Source organism: Apium graveolens, chromosome 4 (genome assembly GCF_009905375.1).
Source record: "Apium graveolens cultivar Ventura chromosome 4, ASM990537v1, whole genome shotgun sequence".
Lineage (NCBI taxonomy): Eukaryota > Viridiplantae > Streptophyta > Magnoliopsida > Apiales > Apiaceae > Apium > Apium graveolens.
In genome coordinates this window covers 313,588,764-313,609,871 of record NC_133650.1, presented here as the reverse complement: position 1 = coordinate 313,609,871, position 21,108 = coordinate 313,588,764, and the positions used below count along the sequence as shown (strand labels likewise).

At 36.1% G+C, this 21,108-nt stretch overlaps 2 protein-coding genes across 2 annotated transcripts; both read left to right on the top strand.

The window, feature by feature from the left end:
* The first annotated feature begins 1,523 nt into the window (after nucleotides 1–1,523).
* On the top strand, nucleotides 1,524–10,612 carry LOC141720213 (F-box/kelch-repeat protein At3g06240-like). Its single transcript, XM_074522562.1, has 2 exons — nucleotides 1,524–1,735; nucleotides 9,763–10,612. The coding sequence occupies exons 1-2, from the start codon at nucleotides 1,524–1,526 to the stop codon at nucleotides 10,610–10,612; spliced, it is 1,062 nt and encodes a 353-aa protein (XP_074378663.1).
* Nucleotides 10,613–19,906: 9,294 nt separating this feature from the next.
* Nucleotides 19,907–20,376, top strand: LOC141720212 (putative F-box protein At3g47150). The gene is made up of 2 exons (XM_074522561.1): nucleotides 19,907–20,223; nucleotides 20,367–20,376. The coding sequence occupies exons 1-2, from the start codon at nucleotides 19,907–19,909 to the stop codon at nucleotides 20,374–20,376; spliced, it is 327 nt and encodes a 108-aa protein (XP_074378662.1).
* Nucleotides 20,377–21,108: the final 732 nt, after the last annotated feature.

The following is a 21,108-nucleotide window of genomic DNA, read 5'->3' as shown; positions in this document are numbered from 1 at the left end:
GGATTAGAATGATTAAAACTATTCCAGAGGCACCACAACATAATGGTGTTGCAGAGCGCATCAATAGAACCATGAATGAGAGGGCCAAGAGTATGAGATTACATGCAGGGTTGCCAAAGATGTTTTGGGCTGATGCAGTTAGCACAGCTGCGTATCTCATAAATAGAGGACCTTCAAGTCCTTTGGGGTTCAAGATTCCTGAAGAAGAGTGGCAGGAAAAAGAGGTAAATCTTTCACACTTGCGAGTTTTTGGTTGTGTTTCTTATATGCGTGTTAAAGATTCCGACAGGTACAAGCTTGATCCAAAAGCAAAGAAGTGTATCTTCATTGGTTATGGCTCAGATGATATGGGTTACCGTTTCTGGGATGAACTGACTAAGAAGGTCGTTAGAAGTAGAGATGTTACTTTTAATGAGAATGCAGTGTATAAGGATAAGCTTGTAGTCGATTTTGAGTTTACAAAGGAACAAATTGAGAAATAGGAAGCAGTGCTTGAAGATATTACAGAAATAGATCTTGCAAGAAATAGTGGGAGTTCGGAGAATGTTGCTGACAGGGTTCCAGTAACTCCACAGACTGAGGTAAGAAAATCTAGCAGAAGTGTGAGGACACCATAAAGATATTCTCCTTCAGCATATTATATGTTATTGACCAAGGATGGGGAGCCTCAGTGTTATTCAGAGGCAGTACAAGTGGATGATTCAGTTCAATGGAAATCAGCCATGGATGAGGAGATGAGTTCTCTTGAGAAGTATGAGACTTGGTCTTTAACAGAGTTACCAGCAGGAAAGAAGGCTTTACAGAATAAGTGGGTGTTCAGGATCAAAGAAGAACATGATGACAACAAGAGATACAAGGCAAGGTTAGTAGTCAAGGGTTATCAACAGAAAAAGGGTATTGACTATACCGATATATTTTCTCCCGTTGTTAAGATGACTACAGTTAGAATTGTGCTAAGTATTGTGGCTGCAGAGGAGTTACATCTAGAGCAACTAGATGTTAAGGCCGCGTTCTTACATGGTGATCTTGAGGAAAATATCTACATGGTTCAGCCAGAGGGATTTCAGGTAGCTGGGAAAGAAAGCCTTGTTTGCTAGCTTATAAAATATTTGTATGGTTTAAAGCAAGCACCGAGACAATGGTACTTGAAGTTTGACAGTTTTGTGATGAAGAATGGATACACGAGGAGTGCTATGGATCATTGTTGTTACTTTAAACAGTTTGATTCATCTTATATCATATTGTTGTTGTATGTTGATGACATGTTGATAGCAGGATCAAACATGAGGGAAATTAACAGGTTAAAGAGACAGATGTCTGAGTAGTTTGAGATGAAGGATATTAGTGCAGCAAAACAAATACTTGGTATGAGCATCATAAGGGATAGAGCTGAAGGTACTATAAAATTATATCAAGAGAAGTATGTTGAGAAAATGTTGTAGAAATTCAGTGTCCAGGATGCGAAGACCAGAAGTACACCGTTAGCGAGTCACTTTAATCTCACAAAGAAGCAATCACCTAAAATGGATGATGGCAAGAAAGATATGGCTAAAGTTCGTTATGCATCTGCAGTTTGCAGTTTAATGTATGCTATGGTGTGTACAAGGCCAGACATTGCTCATGCAGTGGGAGTTGTCAGCAGATTTATGTCTAATCCAGGAAGAGAGCATTGGGAAGTAGTCAAGTGGTTGTTACACTACTTGAAAGGCACATCCAAGGGTTGGATTATGTTTCAGTAAGAAATATGTTATCTTGGAAGGGTTCTCTGATGCAGATTTGGGTGGATGTTTGGATACAAGAAAAAGTACAACGGGTTGTATTTTCACTTTGGGTAGCACCGCAGTTAGTTAGATGTTTCGACTTCAAAAGAGTGTTGCTCTTTCAACCAAAGAAGCAGAATATATGGCTATCTCTGAAGGTAGAAAGGTGATGATTTGGTTGAAGAATTTTCTTGAGGAGTTGGGCAAGAAACAGGAGGACAGTGCTTTGTATAGCGACAGTCAGAGTGCTATTCATCTTGCGAAGAATCCCGTGTTTCATGCTAGGACGAAGCATATTCAGCTGAGATATCACTTTACAAGAGAGTTGATAAGCAATGGTACTTTGTCCTTGAAGAAAATCCTTGGTTCAAAGAATCCTGCAGATATGTTGACTAAGGTGGTTACGAATAAAAAGTTGAAGCTTTGCGTAGCTTCAACTGGCCTTCAGAATTGATTGATGAGAAGGAGCTGCACTAGTTAGAGTTATTGATTGAAGAATTGATTTTACTAGACTTACAAGAGTGAAGTGAAGATTGGCCAGACTCCAAGTGGGAGATTGTTGTGTTTTGAGGAGTCTTTTAATTAAGCCCATGAAAATAGAATATTCAGATTCAGATTAATTTATGGATTACTCTACTTTTCAGATTTGGACTGTAATTTTGATTTAGGCCTAGTTTCTTCTCTTATAAATAATCATGTAATTGTAAAATCATAACACAACAAATTGTGAGAGATCAATACAAAATTAGTGCGGCTTGTGGAGTAGTAATTTTTAAACCACGTAAATCTTTGTCCTGTGTGATTGTCGTTTATTTTCTTGTTCTTGTTTATTCGCTTTGGGTTTTGCTTTCGTTGTTGTATACTCAACATCAAGGTAATCCTAACAGCAAGTCCAGGGTGATGAAAAGAAATCGAAAGAAATTAATCTTGACATGGAGAGACTTATTAGGTCTGCTGAAGAACCTAGTCTGAGCAGAGAGTTTGAAGAACTACTCAAAGCCTTAAAAGCTTCTCTCAACAACAATCACTTCACATATAAAAAGGCCATGGACAAGACAATCAATTTCATAAGAGTGACCAAGGTCAATAAGGAAAACTTTCTGGAAGAGAAGATAGTGGTTAATGCAAATGACTCAGGAACAGACAGGTGTATGCAGGTGTCCCTCAATTGCCTTGTCTCAAGGAGGGCATCTGAGTTAGATATCTTTATCAGCAAAGTTAGAGTTATAACTCGTGAAGATACCATGCTATTAACTACACTGAGAGATGCCTAAGTAGCCGCCTTCCTTGAAGTATATCTACAACCAAGTAAGGGTATAGCATACATCTGTCCAACCACCAGACAATTCAGATATTTCAATATCCCCAAACACTGTGTCATGGGAAACAAGAAGCTTATCATGATCCTAGGAACTAGCTTACGAGCTAAGAAAAACAAGAACAACGATGATATGGAAATAATAAAGCTACTGGGGAGATATCTGAATATGCAGAAGCCAACTTGCCCAAAACACAGTTCAACAAGGATGACTTGGATGATGATGGGTAGAAGAAGAATGATCAAAATCCTTCTGGATCAAATCCTAGTCAGTCCAGTAAGCCATCCGGGAGCAAGGGTGGAGAGAAGAAGAAGGAAGATGACAAGAAAGATGAAGAAAAGAATAGAATAGGTGAGAGGAAGAGTAGAAGGCCTCATGATGATTCAGAAACTTAAACAACCCTAAAAATTCAAACACAACCAACTCAAACCTCAGCTCAACCTACAACATCAACTATCTTGAACATCAAACCTTCCCAAACATCTAATCTAAAATTTCTATACAAACAAACAACCAACTCTTTCCTAAAAATTCCAATCACCTCAAGCCACACCAATCTCAAGAAAATGACAACCCTACCTTTGGCCAATCCTTCACTAAAATTCAAGCTCCAATCTGTTGGGAGAAAACCTAAGAAAGTCAAGCTTACAAATAAAAGAGAAGTCACTGAAAGGGCCATCTGCAATTGCTTTAAGGAATCTGACTTTCTACCTCTAAATTGGTGCACCTCAGATAAAGACCATTTCCAATATCTAGCTGAGGAAATTGTTAGAGTTTGGATTGTATCATTTGTTAGTGTATACTGAAAATATTTATTTAAAGTATATACATTTATTTCTGGCCAGTTTAATTGAGAATCATTTGAATGTTTACATGTTGTCTAATGTTATATATTGTGAATAATCTAGTATCAAATGGGATACAGAATATTAGATTGTTAAATACGGTTATATAATATAATAAGGTTCACAGCACAGGTGGTGTTGGACAATCCACTGGTATGGCTGTAGTATTATTTAGATTAGTTTATATTGACTAATAAATAATGCTAGTATACTTTGTGTATATTGAACAGGATCAAATTTAGAATCGTTCCCTTAATACTGATTAAGAAGGAGAACTAAGATTCTATGTTATTATTAATGCTTAGGTTCTTAATCCGGAAATAGTAATTGACACGTGTATATTATTTACATGCTTTGATTTATATATGAAATAATTCTTTTGAATTATATCATTATATTTTGGGTGATGGAATTATATACATGGTGGATATTATTTATTGAAGGAATCCATGTCCTGATAATATTCGGGTTAATGATGTCCCCTTGAAAGCTCAAAAAGATTTAATTATGTGAAACCCTGCAGGTGGAATTTATTCTGGCATAATTAAATAAAGGTTGAGTGGATGATCAAGGATAAAAGATATTAATTAAATAAATTATCAGTAATTTATTTAATTAATGGACATATGATATTTTAAACATGGGGAATTTAATAAGCAAATAATATTGGAACCGAATTAATTAAATTACGGTATTAGGAAAGGTAGTGCAAATATTAATTCTTTAGTGGATTGAATTAATATTTAATTATATTGGGCTAGACTCAAGATGTAATTAGAAGGCCAAACCTAATTATCCATGGTCCCTATTATAGCCTATATATATATTCTTATTCTCTTCTTGCTTGGAAATGGTGTGAAAACATATTGTAGCCACCAAGGAGCAAGAAGAGAGGATAACTTGAGAAGACGGAGGCCACACTTCGCTCAAGGGAATTTGGGAATACAATAGAAGAGCGTGGAATCAACCATTAACAAGGTAATCTTCTTTTCGTAATCTTTATCGTAAAACGTAGTAACTCCCCAAGTCCGTGGTTCCCAACATCATTGAGAGAAGTCATAATTTATTTTGAGGATGGTACATTCACTCTTCTTAACAAAAGCTTAATGGATTCTTTGGCTCCTACAGAAATTAAGAGAGTGATAAGTTTGTTAAAAGGCAAGGATACTGCTACAAGGGCATGAAGATCATCTCTAGCTGAATGGTTGATTGAAAGGGAGGAAATAAAGAAAAAAGAAGAGGTTGAAGCTGAAGAAAGAAATAGGAGGCATGATGAAGAAATAGACATGTTCATAAAAAAATCAGAAGAGTTGAAAGCAAAAGGAATGAGCAGAATTTCTAAAGATGGGAGATTTCTAAACATCAGAGCTGGTGGATTCTCAAGATTCTGCCTAGAGGTTCTGGACAATGGTTATCCTAAGGCAGAAAGACAAAAACTTGTAGAAGTTCTAAGTGGAACACTTATCATAGAAGAACTTGAAATTCTTGACCATTTGAAGGATAAACTTAGAGAAGAAGCAGATGTAAAAACTGTCTTTACCTAAGTCTTGTAATCATTGAACCTTGTGAATCTTAGGTTGTACACGTTATAATTCTATCAAGCTCTATGTATGAATTTCATCTTCCATCATTTTAAACTTGGGGTTAGTCTTGTTAACAGGCATGAATTTGTGTTAAGCAATCTTCTCACAAATTGGGGGAGATTGTTGTAAAAGACATGCCTGTACTTTAACTAGACTAAGACATTTTATCAACCCTAAGTAAGTTGTATTGTTATCTTAATTTGTATTTTGTACTTGTAACACTTAAAGTCTGTAAAAATGCAAAGGAGCAGACTAGAGTCTTTTTCCTAAAACAGTATCAAGCCTAAGGATTCTATCTGGAAGAAGATCATGCCTTAGAAGAATTTTGAAGAAGCTTGGAGTTGAATAAATCTATTTGGAGAAAAATACTTCAAGTCAAGATCTCTACAAGTCACAAATTTAATGTTATAGAGAAGTCATTCGAGAACTCCAGAATGGCTTATCGAGAAGTATGGAAAGCTACTAGAGAACTCAGAAAGATATCGACAAGCCAAATTGAAGAACTGAAGCTTGGAGATATCGACAAGTCATTCCTTCACTAGAGAACTCAGAGTTATCGACAAGTCTACATTCAGTAGAGAACTCTGAGTTATCGATAAGTCAAGTTCCACTAGAGAACTCAGAGATATCTATAAGTTAAAATTCACTAGAGAAATCAGAGATATCGACAAGTTAAAATTCACTAAAGTACTCTGGGATATCGACAAGGTAAATATGACTAGAGAACTCTGGGATGTCAACCACTAGAGAACTAAGATTTATCGATAAGTCAAAGTGAAGATGTGAAGACTAGAGATATCGACAAGCCTAAAATCTCTTACAGAGAACTGAAGACTTCTACAAGCCAAACCCAATATAGAGTACTAGAGATCTCGATAAGCCAATATACTTATCGAGATGTCAAGTGTTCTATAGACCTAAACCGGAGATCTCGATGTCCAATCTCAAAGTTCAAAGTTGCAGATCAGTTCAATATCCAAGATAAACAATCAACAAACAATCCAACAGATGGATTGACAAGTCTACAAAAAGCAGTTTGAAGAATGTGCAATATCAATAATGAAGATTAACTAACAGAGGAAGATCAAAGTGAACACGGGATGCTAAAGATATGCTAAGCTAGAATTGGAAGATCTACTTTTCTATAAATAGAAATGACAAGTGACAGTTTAGAAAAGCTAATAGCATGTCTTATTATCCACTGTGTAAACCAGCAGTTAATTAAGTTATAAAGTTAACACTGGTCCTTTAGTCAGTAGCAACAATTTAGATCAAATCTCTTGTAACACTCTCAAGAAGAAGCTAAGCTCTTTATCAACAAAGAGCCTAGAAATTTTGTAGCAAAATAGTCTTGATTTGAATATAAAATTAAGTGAGTTTTGAAGATCTGTGTTCTTTATTTTCTGCAAGCTTAAATTTTGCATGAACACATTTCACTACAAGAATTAATTTACTTTGTTCAACCAAAAACATTCAAGAAAAGCCTAAAAATAGTAAAACACATTCACCCCCCCTCTGTGTGTTAGTCATTTCCTAATTAAGGAACAAAATTTCTCAAATTTTAAGTTGAATGTCTTATGCATTTGGAGAAAGAGAAAAAGGTTAAAGTGATAAATAAAGTTAAGTACAATGAAGAAACAACTATAGAAGATTCAGTTGAAGAGGTTACAAAAGATCCAATTAACGAAGTTAACCAAGTTGAATATATAGAGGTTCCAAGTTCCGTGTTTCGGAAAAACAAGTTCCGTAAGTTTGGCAACAGATGGTATAGTTCAGATGTTGGAAAAAGTTTTTTGATTGTTGCTCATGTTTATGCTACTGAATAAACAGTCCGTGCACTAACTGAAGTAGACAAACGAATTGCACAAAAAATTACCAAAACAGTGTGTTTCATTGTACATAACCTGGATTCTTTATCTTGTTATGTTTGAATGCTTAAATTTAGTAATAATAATTTATTTTGTTTGAATTTCTTTCATCAGGAGATAAGTAAAACTGTATAAGGTTCTAAACATGACGAACCTATGTTGATATACCTTTTTTAACTCAATTTATTTTTGTATTTATGCTATTTTTCATTAAAGTTTAACACAATCATGTCTTTAGTTCTGCATTTCGGGATGTCTAATAATTCGAAAATTTGAAAATTAATATGCAATTATCTCTATTTTATAAATGTTTATTCAAAAATTAAAGGGCAAATTTGCTTAGTTTCAGGTAATTATTAAAGGACGGATTTTTATATATAATCTCATTTTATATGTAATCTCCTTGGATAAATTTATATTTTAAAATATAGATAGGTCGTTTCATTTTTTGACACTCGTGTAAAATAAAATTCGTAGGTAATCTACGGCCGCTACCCTTCGGGTGCACACTGGTTAAACCCTACGGGCTCACGCAATAGCCTGCAAACCACGTGAAACAAGGTAAACCACATTTAAGCGACAAACTCTGACTCAGGAGGCATAATCATAAATTCTCTTTTCTTGGGATTCGATCCTCTGACCAAGAAGATAGTTATCCGCTTTTTAAACAATTGAGTCAATTATTATTAAAAACAATTTAATTATTATTTATGTAGTATATTTAAAAATAATAATTTTAATAATAAATTTAAAAATCCTTGTCAAGAAAATATACAAAGGAAATACTATTTACCGGACAAAACCGAATCTCTACTTGACAGACCAAAAATCAAATGAGATATAGAGAAGTTAAAATCCAACTATGGAGCCCAAAAAATGACTATAGGTCCACAGTAATAATCCTATAATCGTATTTTCTGTGGATTTAAACGAGATTTTTAGAAATCAATAATAACATATATTTAGAATTTATTTTTTTAAAAAAAAATGCTAGAAATACAAAATTGGATACGAAATAAGACGTGTCGGTTTTGACCAAATTAATGGCCCCATATATATTCTCATCAATATCGTTATCAACCAATAAGAAAATGTCAAGTCATTCATACCACATCATTTTCTAATAAAATTTGTAAATCATGCATCTCTATCATTACTCGTATTCTAAATTTGGATAAACTTTCCACGAAATTTAGAATCTAAATCAAATATCAATAGAATTTAATATAAATTTATACAATCCTTTTAAACTCTGAAAATAACTTGAGAAATCTAAATTAAACTATGGGTCCAAAGTAAGAATAATATAATCGTATTTTCTGTTAATTTAACCGAGATTTTAATAAATCATTAATGACTAATATATTAAAAATTTTAACATTTTAATTAAATATGTAGAGATACAAAATTGAAAATAAAATGACACGTCTCGGTTTTATGACCGGTCAATTTTACCAAATTAATGGGTCCATTTATATTCACATATATGTCAATCAATAAAAAAACGACATTTCATTCACACCACGTTTTGTACTAATATTTTTGTGCTTCATCTTCTACCCCTATCCTTACTCATACTTTAAATATGGAAAAACTTTTCATCAAATCTAGAATCTAAATCAAATATCAATAGAGTTTAATTATATAATCCATTTAAAATCTTTATCTTGTGAAATCTAAATTAAATATTCATTCAAATATATGAACACTGGTAAGAGCTTGAAAATCAAGTGAACGGCTTGTCCAAAATAACATTGGTGTAAAGAGTAGCCCAGAAGTAAAATTAAGCCTGTGCACCTGAGACCGGTAACCTTCCTTTCTCTTCATTGCTATATCTCTGTTGTAAAGTTTATGGTTGTCCAATTATTGAAAAGGTCTAGCTTAGAGCAGTATATCATACATAAGTATAATTTTTATTTTTCAGTATGCGAAATTGTCCATCATTTCAAGTAACTAACCGTCATTACCATTAAGCCGTTAATATTTTTGCCTGAAAGGATCTTAAGTAGTGTGTGGTATGCTGTTAGGAATTGTTTTTTTTGGCCATTTTCCATAATTGAATATCTTTAAAATCAGACATATTTACTTATTTCATTGTAATGGTTGGTACGGAAAAAAATTATAAATTTAGGAAGGTTTTCTTGTATAAAATATATATTTACTGTCTCATCTATTTTTAAGCTATTTAGCTACTTATTGCAGATTCTTATTCATCATTTGGTTTCCTACTCTGCTAGCTGAACTTTCATTTTCCAAACCCTATAGTACTACATTTGTAAAATGGCACTTCCTTGCGAGATGATCGATGAGGTACTTTGTTGAGTACCCGTTAAGTATGTTCTTCGTTGTCGAAGTGTGTGTAAAGACTGGTGCTCTCTTATTGATAGCACTGCTTTTGTCAAGAAACATCTTAAGACTAGCCGTGATCGCAATGCTGGTGATGGTCTTATGATAATAAAAGTTTGTGCTGATCAGATGTTTTATTTAGCTAGTCTCGATTCTTCGTATGAGGATTCTGCTTCTGTTGTCAAAATATGTGATCCGCTCAAGACATTACTCCGTGGTGCTGAATATGTGTGTGCTTGTAATGGTTTGATGTGTGTGCTGAAAAATTTGAGAGATGTATATTTGTTGAATCCTGTACTTAGGAAGTTCAAAAAGGTAGCTTCCGCGCCACCTGAGTTTCCAAGTTCGTTTAAATGGGATGAAAGATTCTCATTTGGATTTGGTTATGATGTGGTCAATGATGATTATAAGGTGGTCATGATTGCAGACTGTTGTGTTCATTTTGGTGGCTTATTAGTCTTTGTTTACAGCTTCAAAACCAATGCTTGGACACGGATTCAAAACGTTCCAAATAACATTAGTTTTACTGGAATTTGGGGCATATTTGCAAGTGGATCTCTCCATTGGACTGCAATTAAGAATGAAATCGATTCCGAGGATATAATTGTTGGCTTCGATCTTGAACTTCAACAGTTCAAGGAGGTCCCTTCACCTCCTATTGAGGATGACAGTTCCAAAACGATATTTCTGGATGGTGTAGGAGAAAATCTTTGTATTATTGACTGCTCCAATTCTCGTATGGATGTGTGGTTGATGAACTATCCTGGGGCTGAAAGTACTTGGTACAAAGCACTTTCTACGGAGCAAGAGGAAATGCTCAGAATAAATGGTACCTCTTATAAGTGTAGATATAGTAATATAGACTCACAATCAGCAAACGTGCTTGACTAATATTTCTGAATGGATAATAATTGAAGAGCTGACTAAAATGAATACATGCTGAATGTTTAAAACAAGAGAAACTAACAACTATAAACCAGGAACTAAATACCTGATTTATCTCCATTACTCTCCTAGATAGACTCAACTACTAAGACCTATTCTAACTGCATACAACCACGTATACACAGCTGATTTATTATTAAAACAGAATTAATCATATTTAGATTAAATTAATATTCCAACAAACTCCCCCTTAATCTAAAATTGATTAAGGTCCTTCACTCCCAGCAGCTGGCGCATCCTTTCAAACTTAACAATTGACATGGGCTTTGTAAGAATATCTGCTCGCTGTGCCTCTGTGTTCACATGTCTGATAACTATGGAACCTTTCTCTACACATTCTCGGATGAAGTGGTAGCGCACATCTATGTGTTTACTACGTCCGTGGAACACTGGATTTTTAGCAAGGTCTATAGCAGACCTATTATCAATGTAAAGCACAACTGGTCCAGCTTTGATGTTCATAATCTGACTTAACAAACTGTGTAACCAAATCCCTTGACAGGCCGCAGCCGTGGCTGCCATAAACTCAGCTTCACACGATGACAACGCCACACATCGTTGTTTTTGAGATACCCATGTGATCAATGCTTCATCAAGATAAAAAGCCATACCTCCTGTTGATTTCCTGTCCACAATGTCGCCTGCAAGATCACTATCAGAGAAGCCAGAAAGCATATAGTCACCACGACCTCGAGCATACACCAGTCCATAGTTTAACGTCCCTTTCACGTACCTCATAATTCTTTTTACAGCATTCAGGTGCAACACAGTAGGTCTCTCCATGAATCTACTCACCAAGCCTACTGCATACGCAATGTCAGGGCGCGTATGCACCAAGTACCTCAAACCACCCACCATACTCTTAAAATCCGTAGAATTTACAGCTTCACCTTTCTCATCCTTGTGTAGTTGAATCTTTGGTTCCATCGGGTACTTGGCTGAGTTGCAATCTGTTAAGCCAGCCTTCTCCAACACTTTTCTAGCGTACGCCGTCTGTTTTAACTCGATATGCCCTGCTCCTTGTTTTACTTCAATGCCAAGATAATAACTCAGTTGTCCAAGATCTGACATCTCGAATTCTTTACTCATCTGTGCCTTGAACTGAACAATATTGGTTACATTCGTGCCCGTGATGATCAAGTCGTCTACATATACACCTATAATCAAAGTTTCATCATCCTCCTTTTTAGTATACACAGCATGTTCCAACGGGCATTTGATAAACCCAAGTTTTTCCAGACACTTATTCAGTTGATTGTACCAAGCTCGAGGAGCTTGTCGAAGCCCGTACAGTGCTTTAAACAACCTGTAGACCTTTTGCTCTTCCCCTTGCTTCTCATAACCTTCTGGTTGCTGGACATATACCTCCTCATATAGTTGACCATTTAAGAACGCTGATTTAACGTCCAAATGATGAACTTCCCAAGAATTTTGGGCTTCCAATGCTAGAAGTAATCGTACTGTTTCCATCCTTGTTACTGGGGCAAAAGCTTGTTCGAAATCAATACCACATTTCTGTACATATCCCTTGGCGACGAGTCTTGCCTTATGCTTCAAAATCTTCCCATCGGTGTCTTTTTTTACTTTGTAAACCCACTTCAAAGCAATCGACTTGTGACCAGGTGGCAAGTTTGTCAATTCCCAGGTTCTGTTTCTCTCTATAGCTTCAATTTCACAGTCCATGGCCTGTCTCCGGCAACTTTCTTTTACTGCTTCTGCAAAATGTACTGGTTCATCAATCCCAGCTAACAACAACTCGTCAGCTAAGTCATCGTTCAGTTCCTGCTGCTCAGTTTCGTTGTATATGTCCTGAAGTAGCCTGTAACGATGAGGTGACTCACTACCATCATAGGCATCTTCATTTAGAGTTTCTGTGGTGCTGTAATGAGACTGAGGAGTCTGTGAGGTATGTGACTGAGGTGACTCTGCTTCACCTGATTCAGAAGAATGATTGTTTGACCATTTTTCATCTCCCATATTTTCCACTCGAGGAGTGCCTTGATCACTCGATATTTCTTCGTCCTGAGTTTCTTCACCGAATACCCCTGCCACAGTGAACGATGTCGACACCTGTGTATCATCTTTAGTTGCATTGTTCCAATTTCATCCCTTTGCTTCATCGAACACGACGTCCCGACTAATGTGCACACGCCCAGTGTCGGGATTGAACAAACGGTAAGCCTTTGTACCTGCTTCTCGTCCAAGATGAACAACACGAACACTTCTGTCATCCAATTTAGTTGTATGCACACTTGGTACTTTCATATAAGCAATGCAGCCAAAGACCTTGAGATATTCCACCTGTGGCTTTTTCTCTGACCATGACTCATAAGGCGTTGCACCTTCAACTGCTCGAGTTGGCACTCAGTTTAACAAATAAACGGCGTGCCTTATTGCTTCTCCCCACATATACATAGGCATGTTTCTTTCTTTCAGTAGACTCCTCCCCATGGCAACCACAGTTCTGTTGCGTCACTCCACAACTCCGTTCTGTTGTGGAGTGTATGGAGCTGTAAAGTGGCGAGCAATACCCATATCGTTACAAAAACTTGCAAAGGCCTTCGAGCAGAATTCTCCTCCTCTATCAGTGCGAAGAACTTTAATAGTCTGGTTTGATTCCTTTTTCACTAATACTTTAAAAATCTTAAAATATGTCAGTGCTTCATCCTTTGTCCTGAGCATATAAACCCACATTGCACGACTAAAATCGTCAACAAACAATAGAAAATACTTGTTACCAGCTGGTGTTGATGGAGAGATAGGGCCACAGATGTCTCCATGGATGAGTTCCAGCCGTTCCTTGGCACTAAAGACAGACTGTGTGGGAAACGGGCGTCTCGCTTGTTTAGACATCAAGCATACCTTACACACTTCCTTTGGGTGTGTAAAAGTGGGCAAACCATGTACCATTCGATTCTTGGACATCAGATTCATAGAGTTAAAATTCACATGACCAAGCCGTGCATGCCAAAGCAAGGTCAAATCATCTGCTTTTGTTAACAAACACATTCCACTAGTATCCTTTATTAAAACCTTGTATAATCTATTTGATGCACGCTTCACTTTCATTATCATGGTATTTTTCTCATTATAAATCCACAAAAATTCTCCCTTAATAATCACTTTACTACCACCTTCAGACAATTGGCCCAATGAAATTATATTATTGCATAGACTTGGAATAAAGTATACCTCTTTGAGAGTACATTCCTTGCCATCCTGAGTTGTAAGATTGATTGATCCTTTCCCATGTATTTCAACTGTGGATCCATCTCCAAACTTGACTCTACCTCTCACTCCTTCATCCAGTTTAGTGAACTTGTGACGGTAACCGGTCATGTGGTTACTAGCCCCATTATCGAGATACCACACACTTGTGTCCCTTTGTCCTTCGAATCCAGCTTTGTTCAATTTTGGACTTACTCCTCCTTCATGGAGCAAAATCATCTCATCCTTGACACCATGACATTCTGCCAGCAAAAGAGTGGGTTCATCATCATTTACATAGGCCAAATTTGCCTCATGATTTTGCTCCTTTTCTCTCCTGGGTTTACGACACTCCGCAGCATAGTGTCCGTAAGCACTGCAATTAAAACAGCGTATGTTGTTTCTGTCACGACCACCTCTAGAGAAGTCTCTTCCCTTTGTTACATCTCTTCCCCGTGAGCTACCTCTGTTCGCTCGCTTCACCCACTCATCCCGAGTGAGTAATAGTTGGCCTTCCTTATTCTCCCTTTTCACCCATTCTTTTTCGGTGAGAAGTAGCTGTTGATCACTGCTCTCATTTTTCCCACGTACTCTTTCTTCATGGGCCTTAAGAGAGCCCACTGTCTCCTCAACAGACATTTGCTCCAGGTTCCCGAACTGCTCAATAGCTGAAGCTATCTGTAAGAATCTGGTGGGTACAGCTCGCAGAATTTTCTTGACCACGTATTCTTCTTCAATCTCCTCTCCCAACGTACGTATATTGGCTACTAAGCCGTTCAGCCTCATGTAGAAATCGTCAAGTTGCTCAGTGTCCTTCATAGTGAGGGCTTCAAACTCTGATTTAAGAGTCTGAACCTTCGCCTTTTTTACTTTATCTGCACCCAGATGTACTGTCTTGATGGCATCCCACGCCTCCTTTGAGGTTTTCTTATCTGCAATTGACAACAACAGGTCCTCAGCAATTCCCTGGTAGATTATGGCCATTGCACATTTATCTACCTTATCCTCGACAACTGCTGTATCTTCTTTAGGTTCTATAGCATCCCACACGCCGTGGGCTTGCATGAAAACCTTCATTTTTAGTGACCATCTGTGTAGTTCATTTTGTTGAGCATCGGAAAACTTAAACCAAATGAGCCCTCCTTTCCCTTGTTAGTTTCCATGAGTGTACAGACAGATTGTATGTATCAAGCTCTGATACCAGATATAAGTGTAGATATAGTAATATAGACTCACAATCAGCAAACGTGCTTGACTAATATTTCTGAATGGATAATAATTGAAGAGCTGACTAAAATGAATACATGCTGAATGTTTAAAACAAGAGAAACTAACAACTATAAACCAGGAACTAAATACCTGATTTATCTCCATTACTCTCCTAGATAGACTCAACTACTAAGACCTATTCTAACTGCATACAACCACGTATACACAACTGATTTATTATTAAAACAGAATTAATCATATTTAGATTAAATTAATATTCCAACACCTCTAATAAACTTATTGCTTTTTCCAGAAGTGGCAAGGATCTACTCTTACAGGTTTACAATCCCTTCGGCACAACACTTGCATGGTATAAACTTAACAAGGGGACAATAACAAATGTTGGGATTCATGGGCTTCCTTTCCATTTCTGTTCGTTTCTATACACCGAGAGTCTCTTACAACTCACCGAGGATGAGCCCTTGCAGCAGAAACAATCAAAAGACAAACAAAAGAATAATACAAAAAAAAGGAGAAGGTACAAAATGAGTTGTTATTTGTGTGGTCTATAATTCTGTATCTGTCTCCATTCATCATTATCATAAACACATGCCATTTTCTTTCTTAATTGCGATACTGCTTACCGAGTTGAGCCATCTTTTGCTAGATTGCTTTTAACTGATATTTCATATTTTGGAAAATACATTAACTAATATATTTGCTAATTACTACCCTATTTCTTGTAGGTGTAAATTTCTGTCCGCAGGATCCAGTTCGAGGATCTAAGATGTTTGAACTATGAAAAAAAGCAGTATGACAAGGTAGTTTTTTCTTATGTTTAGTTTGAGTCTTTTGTTTATGTGTTGGAACCATTTTTTGCACAGTATTCACTTCTGCACGTAGCATATCAGTAAAGTTTTCCTATTACCGAATAGAACATGGAGTAGTTTATGCCTTATTCACTTTTACACTAATAACAATTGCAGGACCTTGTACCATAACTGTTATCTCGATACATGACAAGATTGTTTGCCTGTAACTTTGTGTTACAGGAATGCTCCCAGTGATGGGAGATCAGTAGAGTTCAATTTTCCAGATTGTGCCCGGAACTGAAGAGAGTAATTTACTAGAACAGTAGATATATTATTCTTTTTATCGTCTACTGCACCCTGTATTTTGTTTGTTAAATTTTAGTTCAGTGTTTCGGTTAAACAAGTACTATAATGCAGCAGATGCTGTAACTCAGATGTTGGTTCTGTTTACTATTTTTTTTAGTTTGTTCAAGTGAAATGAATATTTTCATTAATATACATGTTTTATTTAGCTAGATAGCTGCAAATGATTTATCTACAAAGAGCACTTTGGCTGTTGATCTTGGTTATGCTACTTAATAAGCACTCTGTGCACTATGAATTGCATAAAAATAATAATCCTAACTACCTTGTTAGTTGAAAATTGAAAACATAAAAGACAGGGAGAAAGAACTCATGTTTAACCACCCCAAACTCAGTTTGTTGAATTAATGCAAATTTACATTGGATTATGTTACCTGATATTTGTCAAGTTTTAATTTATGAGCGTATATCTATGCACGCATGTCTCATCTCATTAACAAAAAAATTATCAAATTGGAACCTCACGCATCAATATTTGATTACGATTTTGAGTACTATAACATTTCTCGTATAACAATTCAAATATTCGAAAACTATTATCTCAAATAGCAATTCGAATATTTAAAAACTAACATGCAGTTATATCCCGTACCGCAGGCTTCTTCATGCGATGAGGCAAGATCTAATTGTTCGGCGTATCCAATCACGATCTTATAATAAGAATAAGAGATTTTTCTCGATCAATCCCTTTGCCCCTCATTCTTCGAGAATCAGAAATGAGCTACCAAGAAAGTAATAACCCCTAACGAGGCTAAAGCAAGGTCTAATTGGAAATGAAGGGAATTGTTGATTGTATCATAAAGACCCTTATGCCCACATCCCAGTCGTCCCCCGGAGGAATATGTGCATCTAAAAATCATTCATATTGTGTACAATACTAAACAAATTCAAACTTGAAAATGATCTTTCTGATTCTCGAAGAATGAGGGGCAAAGGGATTGATCGAGAAAGATCTTTTGTTCTTATTATAAGATCGTGATTGGATACGCGGTGTATGGACAACTATCTCTTGAGCACAGATTTAGGTCCGGCAGCTCGGCTTGCTTCTACTACCTTATAGGGTCCTCCCCATTTAGGAGCAAACTATCACTAAATAGATATCTCGAGATATCTATTAGTAATGGCTAATAGTTGCTCGGTTGAGAGGGAATCTCTCTTTTCTGAATCTCTCCTCTTCTCCGGACTCTTAGCTCTTAGGAAGAAGATTCTAGAAGAAAAAGTACTTGGCATTTAGGTATCTACTTCAAAAGAAACTTGTCTAAAACTACCTATAGGCGGTAGGGGTTGAGTTATTGATGTGAGATGGATCGAGAAAAGGGGTGGTTCTCGTTATAATACTGAAAAGAAAATTCATATGGAATTCGACTCGGAGGATTCATGAAAAAAATAAGTTTGTTTAGCCACACGATTAATAAATATCTCATCTCTTCTTGAGAATCCAGGAAGTTCTTCCAAGGACTACTAGCGGAGGTGTTAATCGAGTATAACCGAGCAATTAAGGCCTTGTCCTCGATACTAATCTAGCCTTTTGAGACAAAGTGTTCGAAAGGGCAAGCAAAGCTTTTATAGCTGCTTTATCTGCCTGAAGAAATTTCTTGGGACCTTTAGGAACAGCTTTTCAAACTGTTAATTTTTAAAAATTTAAAAAGGAGGAATCTTTAAATATAAGTCAGGAATTGAATTCATATTAGAATTTATAATATATTGGATCTCTTTTCAAATAAGGTATGCCGCCACTCGGACTCAAAAAATCTTTTGCCCGTAAATTCAATGATTAGTCAGTTTTAATGTCGATAAATCTAGGAGTCTAGAAAGTCATTTATGACAGCCTAATCGAAGTTGTGTAATGAAGAATAGAAAATCTTCCAGAATTTGTAAAAGGAGTAATCGATAAATATAAAGAGTAGGCCCAAATAATTCGATCGGGGTAGTTGTTCAACCATACCACATAGTTTCGGCAATTTCAGCAAGAGCAGTCGGACGGACTCTTATAGTGAACCTAGTTTTTCATTTGAAATATTTTTGTATATTTCTAGAGTCAAGGGAGAATGCCGTTTTCAAAAGGTATCCCTTTTATGTTTCGATTTATGCTGCTTTTCTAGTTGAAGTTGCCTGGAGATTCAAATCATACTTTTCATACCATGGGAAATCCACTTGGAGCTCCAAATATACGCTATTAGGATGGAACGGCTCACGTCTGATTAGCTAGTTGGTAAGGCAATAGCTTACCAAGGCGATGATCAGTAGCTAGTCCGAGAGGATGATCAGCCACACTAGGGCTGAGACACGTTTCTTAAAATGATTTAATCCTTTTAATCTCTTCCTAGACAAGATATGCCTTATTTGCTGATAAGATCCATCCATTTAGCAGCACCTTAGGATGGCATAGCCTTAAAGTTAAGGGCGGGGTTCAAACGAGGAAAGGCTTACGGTGGATATCTAGGCACCCAGAGATGAGGAAGGGTGTCCGTAAACTTCGCTTCATTTATCATTGATTTCAGTTTTAGTTTAGGTTTATTATGTAAAATTAAATTTCATCAATAATACACTTTCTCAGCTGCCTATGGGTATCATTATGAATATATAAACCAAAATTGTGAAAGCCTAGAAATATACATACCCAGTTGAGATATGTATAAAAAAATATTGTGACATTTATTTTCTTGTAGTCCTTTCAAATCCATTATTTTTTATGTATCGCAAAAGTGCAAACTAGTGATCTCGGAAGATAGGGGCAGTTCATCAATAGTGTTCGGTCAAAGTCTAGCAGTGAGGAATTTTTCGCAATGGGAGAAAGCCTGACGGGCTTTCAGGAAAAGGCTATGGGGATTTTTCCAAGCCTAGCTCTATCTCTTGTTTTGGTTTTGCGCCTTTAGTACTAGCTTCAATTCTTTAATATGGACCGAGGTCGTCCGTCTCCGGTTTGCCTATATTTTCAATTTTCATACTCTTTTATCAATAATTTTAAAGGGCTTTAGGCTTTAGGTAATAGATAAAGAACCGAATTTTATACACAATCTCAGGATGCACAAACTACTTATTCGTTTCGTTTTCAACTTCCATTTAAATTTTTTCCACGCACATTTTAAATTACCTTGCTTACACAGTTAAAAATATTCTAACAAACTTCTATTTTAACAAATCATATAATTATATTATCTAAAAATTAATTATAAAATAAATAATTTTAATTATGCGACGTGTCAAAAAATAAGGAAAAAAAGAATACATGTACCTGATGAAATGAAACTGGACCTCTACTTGAAAACCCGGAACTTGAGCCCAAATAATGACTGCTGGTTAAAAAATAAGAAAAACACACCAAACAAGCAGTGCTGTGTCTGAATTAGGGCACCAAGCCACCAACCAAGGTAACCATTGCTGTCTGAATTTTGACATAATGTATGAAATTTATTACTCTTTTAGTCCTGTATTACTTTGCATATGCATTTCGACTTTTACGCGTATTTTAAAGTACATTGACGATGTAATACTATTTTTAGATTAATTTATTATAAAATAAAATTTAAAATAAATCGACAAGTAATTTGAGACGGAGATCATAAAATAGCTACATTAATATTGATAATAATTTAATTATCATTTTTATTTGAACTGTGTCTAGCTAAGCTTTCATTAACCAAACCCTATGGCTCTTCCTGCTGATTTGATTAATGAGGTCCTTTGTCGATTACCTGTAAAGCCTCTTCTTCGATTTCGATGTGTGTCGAAAGGATGGTGCTCTCTTATTGATAATAATGCTTTTGCCAAGAAACAGCTTAAGACTGCCATTACTTGTAATGCTGGTTCCTGTCTTCTGATAGTGACTTTTGGTGATGATAGAAAGTTCTCTTTTGCGGGTTTCGATTCTCTAGATGATGAGGCTGCTGCTCTTGTGGAAATAGATGATCCACTCAAGATTTTTCTTCGTGGTGCTCAGATTATGGGTTGTTGTAATGGTTTAATGTGTGTGTTTAAGAATCAGAGGAAGGATTTTTAAAAATAAATAATATATTTTTGACTATTAAAATAATAGAATTGTATGGGAGTCTCTAGAATAATCTTGGTACATGTATTAGTATTTTTCTATGTTCAATGTATTAGTGTAGGTACATGTAATCTCTAGATACATGTATCTAGGTCAAGTGATGTATATTGGAGTCTAAAAGTTATCTAGATCTTTCTATGGAGTCCTATATAAAGCCTTGTACAAAGTCATTTGTAATCAAGTAATTTTTCAAGTAATACATTTTTTCTCCTAAATATTTTGAGTTGTGTGAGTTTGAGTGAGATCCTTTCTTCCAACAAAGTGGTATCAAGAGCCAAAGGTTCTACTTCTACTTGTCTTCAAAGAAGGCTTGTGTGGTGTAAAGAAGAAGGAGATCATGGCAAATGGAATGTCTCAATGGTAAATGCCAAAGTTCACCAAAGATAATTTTGAGAATTGGTGCATTCGTATGAAGGCGATCCTTGGAGCAAATGATGTGTGGGAAATTGTGGAGAAAGGATTGGAGGTGCCCAAAAATGAAGCAAATTTGAATCAAGTTCAAAAAGATCAACTTCAAGCCCAAAGAAAGAAGGATCAAAGGCGATCATGATCATTCATCAATGTTTGGATAATTCTATGTTACAAAAACTGGCTTGCGCAACAACGTCAAAGAAAGTTTGGGATACTCTCAAATCTTCTTTTAGTGGTGATGCTAAAGTAAAGAGAGTTCGGCTACAAACACTTCGTGGCAAGTTTGAGGCTTTGCGAATGAAGGAATCCGAATCAATCTCGGATTATTTTTCAAGGGTCTTTACCGTTGTCAATCAAATGAAAAGCAATGGAGAAGAGGTAAATGATGTTCG